The following is an 11,222-nucleotide window of genomic DNA, read 5'->3' as shown; positions in this document are numbered from 1 at the left end:
AGCCGAAAAACGTGTACTGCAATGGGAGACGCAGGCGTCTCTCTCCCGCGTTCCGATGGCAGCGCCGCCACGCGGGCGCTCAGGTCCCTGGGCAAAGCTTCCCCATAGAGTTACGGAGAAGCTGCGTGACCAGGAAGCTATCAAGGGACCGTGGTACCGGTTTGCCTTGAACACCCCTCGTATATCCCATCTCCTCGTTCCTCTTCTTTGTTATCATTAAACATATCCCCCTCCCCTCCTTTCCTTTCTTTTTCTTAATAAACATATTCCCCCCCCCTCCCCTATCTTTGACATACTGCATTCAATGCGGCCGCAGTTGACGCGAAAACGAAAAATAATCGAACGGTCGCCAGACACGCCCCCCGGAAGCCGTCTGACGTCACTTACATCCTTTGCTCACTCCAATGTTACATTGCAATGGCCAAGGTACAGTCTGCTTTTGACGTCACAGCCAGTTTGTCTGTCGTGCCGGCAGCGGAGGCGTAGGAGGAGTTCCTTTTTTATTTGTCTGGATTTTAGTAAATATCTCTGTTGTTTTAACCAGTGTCGAGTGCATACTTCACATGGTGAATTGATTAGCGGCTATAGGATGCATGCATATGCTTGCTGAGGTTCATCTCCATGGTGATGAGGCGTCCAAGATATATATCTGGTCTTTGGGCGCGCTTCTCGAAATTCGAAACTGGGCCAACCTGTTTCTCCTTCAATTGCAGCATTCGCTGTTGCCATGTTTCCTGCCAGGATCCATCTCCCAATAATTCGAGATTATTTCCCACCAGACGTCGCCCCGAGGCTTTATCCCGCAAAATTTAATGGCAAATTAAAAATATTTAGCGCTCCCTGTCCCATATGACAGCAGCTAGAGCACATAGCAATAGACAGCACAGTCGGCATCGGGATTCGAACTCGGAGGTACCCAGGTTCGAATCCCTGTGCCAGCTGCAGTTTTTCCTGGATTTTCCTCGGACGCTGTCATGCAAACATATGTCGGCGGAGTTCCCTTAGAAGTCGGCCCAGGACGCACATTCCCCCAGAGCGTTAGTCGTGACGTGTGTGTATACCGTCATCAAGCAGGAGAGCCACGTGACCGAGAGTTGTGACGTTGCCCAGCTCTGTGAGGCTGAGAACGGCGAGGTCTTTCGCAAGCACCACCACCCAGGGTTGCCACCTTTCGTAGTGAAAAATACCGGCTGAAGGAGAGGAGGTGGAATAGAGGGAAAGGAGGAAATGCTCGTGGAAAAGGGAAAGTGGGTGAGGGGTGGACGAGCGCACAGAGAGAAGGAGAGAGAGAGAGAAAGTGTGAGCGTGCTCGCTCAAGATAATACGATGTTGCTGTGTGTGGCTGTACCGTCGATGCTAGAAATAACGATGATGATAATAATAATAACAATGAATAATAATAATAATCAGGAATAACTAGGATAACGACTGGTGACTGCGGACCTGGGTCTGTGTTCCAGATTTATTCAAGCTGTAGTGGAATGCTGAAGGGAAAATCTCGTAAGAGGCATTCTAAAAGGTCTTGAGCCACAAACACCGGCAAAAGGCTGCCGGTACTACCTTCCCACCGGCAACCGGCACAGCGCCCAAATAACCGGCCGGTATAATACCGGGCAATCCTACCACCACCACCGCGCAGGGTGTGCATATCTCGTTGTGCTTGGTACACAAACAGGATAGTGTTGGTGTTAGGAATGGTAACTATGCTGCCAACATAGCATATGTCCGTCGGCTGCTTTACGGTACCTTTAAATTTTGAGAAATCGTTTTCTGTTTTTTTTTTAATGAACATGACGTTCTCTAGATCTAGCCACATTTCCCCATAGATTTTGCAACGCTGTCATCTGCGCGCCTCGTTTCTACTCTCACCAGGTTTCATTCTCCTCAGAGTATCGACACTGAGTTCCAAGTGTAAGCATGCGCCATCTTGTTTCCGCGCCGCGGTAGCCACGCGCACTTCGGGCGCATTTCAGAGCCGTTTATAGGGAGAGTTTGGCCATTAGGAGGAGCCCAACTTGAAGCGCGTCATGCAACGTCACGGCTAAGCCACCTCCCTCGCCGTGCTCTATTGTTGTCCCGTTGTCAGCCGGTCGCCGACGCCATATTGATGCTGATCGTTGTTTACGATGCAAGGAGGGAAGACACGTGCGTACATTGTCCTTCGAAAGCCCTTCGTCCTTGAACTCTTTCAGTTTAGCAACAAAACCCCCCTTTATCAGAGGCGGCTGTGGGTCATAAGCCGGTTATTCCTGTAGATTGCATTCATTGCGACAACAAAGCTGACGGACAGCATCAATATGGCGCGCATCAGATGGCTGATAAGCGGATTCTGCTTGGATTCAGTCTTTTTGGGCGGCGCAACGACGACTCTGACGTCAAAATAGGCTCCACCCACGAGGCGGCAAAAGATCAGAGAATGGCCAAACTCTCCCTATAACTGGCTCTGGCGCATTTTAGCAGACAATGCCATCTACCGTGCGCGGGTGAAATGGTCCTTTCTCTTGCAAGCAGCTCATCGAGGTCCGACGGCCATGAGCTCACCTTGGCATCCTGGGGACGCTCTGGTGGACAATACAAGGATTATCGCACAACAGTCACACACGTTTCTCTATCCTACAGTTAGCATTATGTTAGCTGCCTTTGATCCTCAAGGATCCGTACCAAGGATCAAGGTGTTCAAGGATCCCTATCACGCCAGCTACAACACGTAGAAAAATATTTTTTTTCCCCTTCGATTCTCTAGCATTCAGTACAATTTGTACACGACATCTATGAAAGTGTCAAGAGCACAACTGCGAATTATTTAATTAAAAGAAATTAAGTTGCTGTAATTAATTACCCTTAGTGTAATTAACTGTACAGTAATTAATTATATGTAGAGTATTTGAGAAACATTTTAAACTTTTTTTATGAAGACTGCTGGCTCCCACGAACAGCAGAGTTGGTGTGTTGTTGGCGGAAAAGGTTAGCACGTGTAAAATCAAACCGTCAAGGTTCCAACGCCCACAGTGCAACCATTATGCCTTGGAGGCGTAAATATTACACTTTTTGTTTATGAACGACTTAACAAGAATACTGCCAAGAGGACTAGGAAACTGAAGGAACCCTTGAAGAAGCCCTATATGTGTCATCAGTATCTGTGTTCCTCCCTTCCTGCTTCTCCTAGGCACCTCCACAAACCATTTACAAATGGTAACAGCAGCAACCACTATGAGACAGGTCTCAGTCTAGAAGTAGCAGTCTAAAACGTGGACTGGGTACTCTTGCTGGCTTAGCTGCTACTTCTGCTGCTCTCTTGAAAGAAGTAGCATGTGGTACAGGTTGAGTACCTTCATCAGATTCACTTGACTAGTCAACACCTATACTTAACTGATGACGAACAGCCGCAACTGCAGACCACCTGGTGGCCAACTCATAGCCGCACCATTTTATGCCTCGGTGTATTTCCTCACAGTGTCGGCATTCTTGACCGATACTGCTGATGGGTGTGTTTCGAGTCCGCTCCTAACGCGTGCATACGCGTGATCTTTCAATATTTCCGCTATAAAGAGTTCCGTCGTTCCCTCATCTGGTTCTAGGCACTCTTCCTTCACCACACTCACGGACTCCATGGCCGACCCTACGGACGGTTCCTCCGTGATTTCCACTACCGGTCCCATCGCCGTCGTTTGCACGACCCTCCGCGGTGGCTCCACGGCCGTTACCTCTGCGACCACCTGCGATGGCCTGTCGTCCGCATCCCTTTTAACGTGTTCATTTCCGACCCCCGCCGGTTTTTCGTCAGGTTTCCCGAGCGATTCTTTCATTATGCCCTCGACCGCCGTTATGGTGGACGGCCCTACCACGCCGCTTTCCGCGACGTAGCTCACCACGTGCTGCGACATGTGATACAGGAAGGCGGACCTCTTGGGAAACGTCGCTCGGCACATGTAGCAACCGAAGAGCTTCTTCTTGCGGAGCGCTGCCACACCACGCCTCGCGTGTTCCTTCTCGCCCGCGCGCGCGTGTTCCTCCTCGCCACCGAGGCGTTCCCTGCGAGCGCTGCATGGGAGCATCCTGTGTTGAGCCCTCTCGTGGCACCTCAACTTCTTGAGGTGGACGAAAGACGCCGGGCACAGGTCGCACTCGAACGGTTTCGCCTCGCCGTGGGACTGCTCGTGCCCGGCCAGGCTCGCCTTGTCCCTAAAAGAAGCGTGGCAGTCGCCGCAGGAGAACGGCAGGTCGTTGAGGGGAATGCAGAAGAGCTCCGCGTCGGACTGCTTCCCGACGGTGGGGCGTCTCACGTGGATCACCTGTTGGGTCTCCTTCCTCTTCAACAACTTCTTGAGTCCCCTCTCGATCTCCAGCCGTTTCTTTTCGGCCAGTTCCCATTGGCGACGTTCTCTCTCTGCCTTTTCGTGCTTGTGCTCGTGCAGGTGCATGATGTACGTCTTTCTGTCCGCAAACTCGCGTCTGCAGTGACGGCACTTCAGCGCCTCTGCGGGGCAGCCTTCTTCGGCTTTGCAGTCCTTCTCGTGCCTCCGCTGGTGTGCTTTCATGCAGCTCGGAAACTGTGTGGCGTACAGGCAGTGCGAGCAGTAGAGCAGCCGTTTCCCGTCCCGAGACCTCGGTGGCATGATCTTGAGTTGACGGACGAGCTCTCCGATGGCGGGCGTCCCCGTCGGTGCACCTGGGCAGTGAGACATTTCGATTTTGAAGTAGCTGCTACTTACTGCAGTGTGATCACAACTTTTGCACAGAGACAGACAGACAATTTTAGGATGAAAAAATTGGCCATCACGGGGACGCTTTCGAAGACGACCTAGAGCGACACTACAATACCGGTGATAGAAGTGCAAGGTGCAAGGATGCACATTGTAAAAGGATGAAAAAACCTGAGGCAAGGAACAGAAAAAAGACAACACGACACGTTCTCAAACGTTTCTCCTTTACCCGAAGTGGCTCTGCCATCTGCTATGTTTTTTCCCTGTGGTCATGTCTATTGTGTCACGCTTCATGTGAGAACCTATGAATAAGTGAGGAAACATGGGAAAAAGAAAAAGGTGTAGAGAATGCATGAGAACATGTCGTGTTGTCTTTTTTCCTGTTCCGTATCTCAGGTTTCATCGTCGTTTCACAAAATACCGGTGAGTAGTTACCAACCAGAATTGCAATGAATTTCATTGTGTAACATGCTGCAAAGACAGTCTGTATGAAGAGTATATAACTTTGTGTCTGGTTCAAATTATTAGCTTCTGAATCTTGATCTAGTGGTTTGCAAAGCAATCCCAATGGAAGTTGGTATGCTAGGTTCATGTGCAAATCTTTTTGAGCCCAATACGATGCAGACAAATGTTTCTCTTTACCCTAAGTGGCTCTACCATCCGCTATGTGTCTCCTTGTGGTCGTTGTCTATTGTGTCATGCTTCGTGTGAGAACCTACGAATGAGTGAGGAAACATGGGAGAAAGAAAAAAGCGTGGAGCATGCATGAGCTCCCCTCTCATAATACTACACAAAGGGGCTCAGAAAGCCACCTAAAAAAATTTCTTCAAAGTGCCTGCAGAATATCAACAAGTGCTGCTACTTTCAGACTGAGAAATTGGGACTCTGCACAGATGTACCATATTTATTTTTTATTTTGCCCCCCTAGTTTAGTGCACACGAATTTGGAAAAGTGAACAGGGATTGGGAGGCAATACAGCAGTTGGAACCAATGTAGAATTCCGTTTATTTACCATCGCTTTCTGCACTACTGTGTTCTTTGTGGCTAACTGCACACAGCTCATTGTCCTCCGTTCCGTCCAAAAAGTTAGACAAACCATATTTCTTAAGAGCGTGCACTTCAACGTCGGCACGTTGCACCAAGTGTCCAAAATTCACTGCGCTGGCACAGTTTTTGATCCCTCCCTCTTGTTTTAGCCACCTCGTAACACTTATTTCCGATACTTGAAACCGCCTTGCCACTGCTAAATTGTTGCTGTATTTACGAAAGTGTTAACTTTTCATCAAAATGCCGGAGACCGAGGTCATGACAGTGAATGAAGAATGAATGCCGTCCCCACTGTGCCCGTATTTGCATCGTGCTGACACCGCCACATGAGATATCGGTCGCGGCCCGCTATTGGCCGATCCCGTCACTCGCTTCCTCCTCTCCCCTGACCTCGTTGTGGCGCGCATATTCGAATACAGTAGAACCTTTTTATAGTAACTCCTCTTGTAGTAAAACTCTGCTTATAGTAAACGAGAACTGCAGTCCCGATAGAATCCCATACATTCAATGGCACACCTGATATAATAAAACTCCTGATCTAGTAAAAATTTCATCATGGTCCCAGAGAGTTTACTACAAAGGGGTTCTACTGTATAAGACGACCCCCAACTTTGGAGCAATGGATTTTGGAGAAAAAAAAAACAGGTAGTCTTGTCGAGAATCGAGAAAATACGTCAGAATGATGAGCTGTATGCCGTACGGAGATATGACTGATATGTTGGCTGGCACAAACTTCACCGGCACTGTCGGCCACCACGTGATAACCAAACAAAAGGCGCTGGGGCAGCTCGGATGAAATCAAACAAGTGGCGTGTTTGTGTCGTCCATGTTTGGAGCCTGCCTCGGCTAATTCTCTTTGCTTAGCTCGATGTTCCGTAAGCAGACCATAAACTGCGGCGGTTTGTTCATTGCTTGGCTCTGCTGGACTTTGCAACAGTCAATGTATTTTTAATGGTTGATTAATGAATGATTAATGGATGATTAACAGTTGGTCTTTGGTCAACTTCTGCTGCCGCGTTGTGTCAGCGATGGTATTGCGATTTCACTAGATTGTGTCTGACAACGTATCGGCAAGAACACACCTCCAGCTGAATGAGGCATTAACTAAACGAATGAGACATTAACCAAACGAATAACAAAGTTGCTAATCGAAGCGACGAGCAAATTAGTGATCATAGTGATGAGCCAGTCATTGTGGAGCGTGAACTGAAGCAACTCTTCGAGCTGTGCTGTGCTTATGCTCGCTGCCGCTGCACAACAGAACATCAGTAACAATCATCATGATAAGTAACGCAACAGCAAACGCAGACACGGACCGAACAGCGTTCAACAACTGAAATTTATTTTCACAAACCACCCACTGCGGAAAGTCACGCGAGAGAAAACCGGGCTCCACCGGGGAGATGCCGGCTGATTTTTGGCTAACGTTGCTCAGGGACTTCCCAATGAGGACGGCCTCCACAATCTCACGGCCTAACTTTGGATCATGCGTTGACCCGTGTCTGTGGAGCAATGTTCATTTACTGTAATCTGAACAACAAAAAAAAGGGAACTGAAACGTTCCGAGTGAAAAATAGCAGACGACGTTCCATTAAACGAACCAGTCAGAGACGTCAAAATGATGTGAGCAGCTGGTCGGCAGGGAAGGGTAACGGTAATAGTAACGGTAATAGTAACAGAAACAGAAACAGTATATTACCAAAATTGGAGATGGTAACGATAACGGAGACGGAAATGCATACCACGGTCCTCAATTACCGGAAACAGTAACGGAAAAGCAACAGAAACAAAATTGAAAGGCCGGTATCAGAAACGGATAACGGAAACGAAAAAATAGCAATATCGAAAATGGAAACTGTAACGAAAATACATCCGTTATCCTTCCCTGCTGGTCGGCTCATTCTAGGCGTTGGCACTGTTGCGCACGATTGCAATTTTTAAAATAAAATTCCGCGATATTTAGACATCTGTTGAACGAATCGCTTCCCATGATGCGTCTGAATGGGCACATTAACAGATTGGCTCGAAAAAATAGTAACAATGAAGTGCTTTCTGAGCTCCTTTAAGGCTGCACATCTACGAGTGTGACATGGTCAGTATCATCCCATTAAACCACACACGTATCCCACTAATATCCCGGTGATACGCTGAGCTGGCTAAATGGATATCCCATGGACTAGTGCACAGAGCCTGTTGACATCATTTGGACATCGAAGGGACAACACTTTCTTTCTGCTTTGCACATTCCAGAAATGTCCCAGAAACATCATATGTGCATATTTGTATGATCAGAAATTGTTACAATTTAACTAGGTTCCTTCTCGAGACATCATGTGCAGAGTACTGATCGAGATGCCAAAGCATCAAAAGATTGTAACAAATTAATTCGGTTTGGTTAGGCGCTAAGGCAGCTAGGAATTATTCGTATAGAAGTCTACTTTCTGCTTATGTGTGCGCAGGTTTTGCAGGCTGCGTAATTTTTGTTACCTCAGGAAACATGAGCCACAATGAAACGCAGTGTTTTTAAGGGTCGATTCACACGATGCAACTTTTACTGCAACTTTATTCCAAAAATGGTCGCACGCGATTGAAGTTGCCGAGAGCATGCTAGTTTCACATGCCACATCGAACACATGAGCAGCTCGCCGGATCGTAGTGCTGAACGAACTCATGAGATGGCACGAAAAAATATCATCATCATCATCATCATGTTCGTCCAATTGCACAAGAGGGAGAACCGGAAGAATACACTTGGCAGTTTGCAATGATGTATTCAAAAACACATTCTCGTAAAATGTTTTAAGCAAATTTACGTGACACTCCGACAATCAGCCGTTGCAATTGGACGTCTTCAGAGATTGACAGGTTGTGCCTCAAGGTTGCCAGAAAAATTTCAGCCATTCATCCTACAATTCTTGCATCTACGTTGCACAACCTGTTCACACGGTGCAACATCGCTGAGCAACCCAGCTCCGCGCCACCCAAGTTGCACCGTGCGGATCGGCCCTTACTCTTGTCGGCACAACACACATAAACAGCTGATATTTACGGCACACAGATAGAAGCCTGCGAGTCTCTATTACTTCTAGAGTAGTTTGTGCCACCTCTTACCTTGGCTATAAACCGCAGCAGACACCAACTGTGCGTTCTCTGCAGATTTTTCTTCACCCCTACTTCTCGAGCAATTTCCTAAGGGAAGAAAATAAGGCAGAAAAAGGTGAGCAAAGCAGAAGACAATGCTTTTGAGCATGATCTTGCATCAGTGCCACAGCCCGGGGGCATGTTTCAGGCATTCAAATCACGACCGACTAGATTTTAATTAGGGAGTGACTTTTTCGGGTTAAACCCGATTCCGCCCGGTTATTCCCCATCCCGAACTGACCTCCGACCAATTCGGTTTAAACCCGATTTCGCCCCGAATTCCAGTCACTATGAAATCCTCGAGTGACGTTTCCACTGAAGACGAACAAAGATTGCCACGTGTAGCACATGTAAGAAGGGGTCACTTACGTTGCCAGCAATACACCCATGTGTGTCAACAACACTGTCTATGCCTTCGCGGATTACCACTGGAAGGTCGCGACCCCGCAAAAAAGCAATAAAAGAGAGATTAGGAAAGGACTTAATAGACAAGAGGAGAAACTAAAACACTCGAAGGCAGAATTATCGTCCGATTTATCCCCAAATTACAGATTTAAAAATAGAGCCCAATTTTTACCCCCTGAATCTGGGAAAGGCATTTAACCCGAAAAAGTCACTCCCTAATTATAATGGCCACGTCATAGGCATGCCTTCCCAGCGCCACATTTTGGAAGCTAGCGGTGGCGTTACTTATCGGCCTGGTTATTACTACGTCAATTTCTGCAATACTTCGTACTTCAAATAACGCGGGCCTTTGCTTTGTACTTCAGCTTAGCCTGGTATTTTTTGTGCAAGTGGTGGATGTCCCACAAGAGATGCTTCTTATACCCGGGTCACACGGGGAGCCTAAACGGTCATTTAAACCAACGGCCATTGGACATTATGTTAGCGCCGTCTAGTGTATAACGTGTCAACCTCTCAAGGAACATTGGATCCATTGCTCCTTGAAAGGTTGACAGCTTACACACTGGGTGGCGCTAATGCGCATGGTTAATGTCCGTTAGCTTAAATGACCATTGGGACTCCCCGTGTGACCAGGGTATTACTCAAGTTGATTATCACCATCACCCTACGCGTTTTCACAGGAGCTGTCGCTGTCGTCTGCTATGGTAGTCGTGCGTCCGCTTCTGCGTGTTCAAAATTCAAATTTCCGTTGTCCAGTCACGATGCAGACGTCACGGGCCGATGAGTGGCGCCCCTAGCGGATCGTGTGGATGGGCTTCTCGCAGGGGTTGCCGACGATGACACAGTCGTTATATTCTAGTAGGTCGTGGTTCAAACACCCCTAAATATCACACCTTTCGTAATGCAGTAACACACATTTGGGAGAGGAAACGGTGGTGAAAATTTCCATGCGGTCATGTTTCGTTGACAAAATCATCTTCACACTGACTGTTTGAACGGACAGGGCCCCACCCCTGGCCCTTTTACTCCCCTACAACCGGAGGGTTTGAGCTCTGGCTATGTTGCTCGAATAGGCCCTCCGGTTTGCCCATGGATGTGCAACGTTGTCAGTCGTAACAGAACCTCTCTCTCATGTTGCTTGTCCTAGTTACTTTTACTAGCTGACAAAGCCATTCCACGATCTTATCGCTAAAGAAAGCAAAAAAAATACACGTCTACTACAGGTTTCGTAACACCGTGCTCGTGCGATTTACCTCTCGGTGAGTTTCTAGACAGAAGTAAAAAACAGCGCATTAACAAGGTCGGAGCAATACTTACTTCCCAGTGCGCGTCGGATTACGCTGGGATCCACGCTGAATAGCCGTGCTGCTTGTCTTACCCCCATCTTGGGGTTCACCTCGAAAGCCCCAATGACAGCGTACTCGAGCTCGTTCGTGCTCCTATTCCGAAGCCGACGTGCATTGTTAACGGTGCCGTCGCTCGTGAAGCGTTTTGCCCAATGTAATATGGTATGTGTCGACGGTGGACGTCTGTCGTAAGTCTTGCGGAATTCTGTTCTGACCCTGCGCAAACTCCCGTACGTGTTGTACCACAACACGACCTGTGCACGTTCTTCCTCTGTAAGCGGCCTCATTTTTTCTTCTTCTTATTTTGAAGCGGAGGAATTGGCGAAAAAGTGCCAAGAGTAAGGAGCAGAACTCCAAGGTATTTACATCGATAGATGAATCTTAAGTGACGCAATAATGAGAAGACAGCAGAGGAATTACATCCTGGGTTCCCAGTAGTATCGTCGTATCTTTCTCTCTGAGTACAAATGGAACAGAAACACTGTTTGCAAAACTTATACGTGGGAAATAACACAAATCAACTGCGGCTCCCATGGCGGCTCCATACTACAACAAACGGGCGGAAGGCGCTAAAACCTG

At 47.8% G+C, this 11,222-nt stretch overlaps 1 protein-coding gene across 1 annotated transcript; it reads right to left on the bottom strand.

Annotated features, from left to right (window-relative positions):
• Window positions 1-2,787: 2,787 nt before the first annotated feature.
• Window positions 2,788-11,221, bottom strand: LOC135386293 (zinc finger protein 624-like). Its single transcript, XM_064616120.1, has 3 exons — window positions 10,615-11,221; window positions 8,863-8,940; window positions 2,788-4,669 (listed from the first exon to the last, which is right to left on the bottom strand). The coding sequence occupies exons 1-3, from the start codon at window positions 10,928-10,930 to the stop codon at window positions 3,429-3,431; spliced, it is 1,635 nt and encodes a 544-aa protein (XP_064472190.1). The 5' UTR covers window positions 10,931-11,221; the 3' UTR covers window positions 2,788-3,428.
• Between the last annotated feature and the right edge of the window lies 1 nt (window position 11,222).

This window comes from Ornithodoros turicata, chromosome 2 (assembly GCF_037126465.1).
Source record: "Ornithodoros turicata isolate Travis chromosome 2, ASM3712646v1, whole genome shotgun sequence".
Taxonomy (NCBI): Eukaryota; Metazoa; Arthropoda; class Arachnida; order Ixodida; family Argasidae; genus Ornithodoros; species Ornithodoros turicata.
This window is presented reverse-complemented; position numbering and strand designations above follow the sequence as displayed.

Excerpts from the sequence above, each read along its gene's own strand:
- LOC135386293 (XM_064616120.1), bottom strand. The coding sequence starts at position 10,930 with ATGAGGCCGCTTACAGAGGAAGAACGTGCACAGGTCGTGTTGTGGTAC. Across the intron at positions 8,941-10,614 it reads AATCCGACGCGCACTGGGAA|GAAATTGCTCGAGAAGTAGG; the intron begins GTAAGTATTGCT and ends TTCTTCCCTTAG. Across the intron at positions 4,670-8,862 it reads TGCTGCGGTTTATAGCCAAG|GTGCACCGACGGGGACGCCC; the intron begins GTAAGAGGTGGC and ends CTCACTGCCCAG.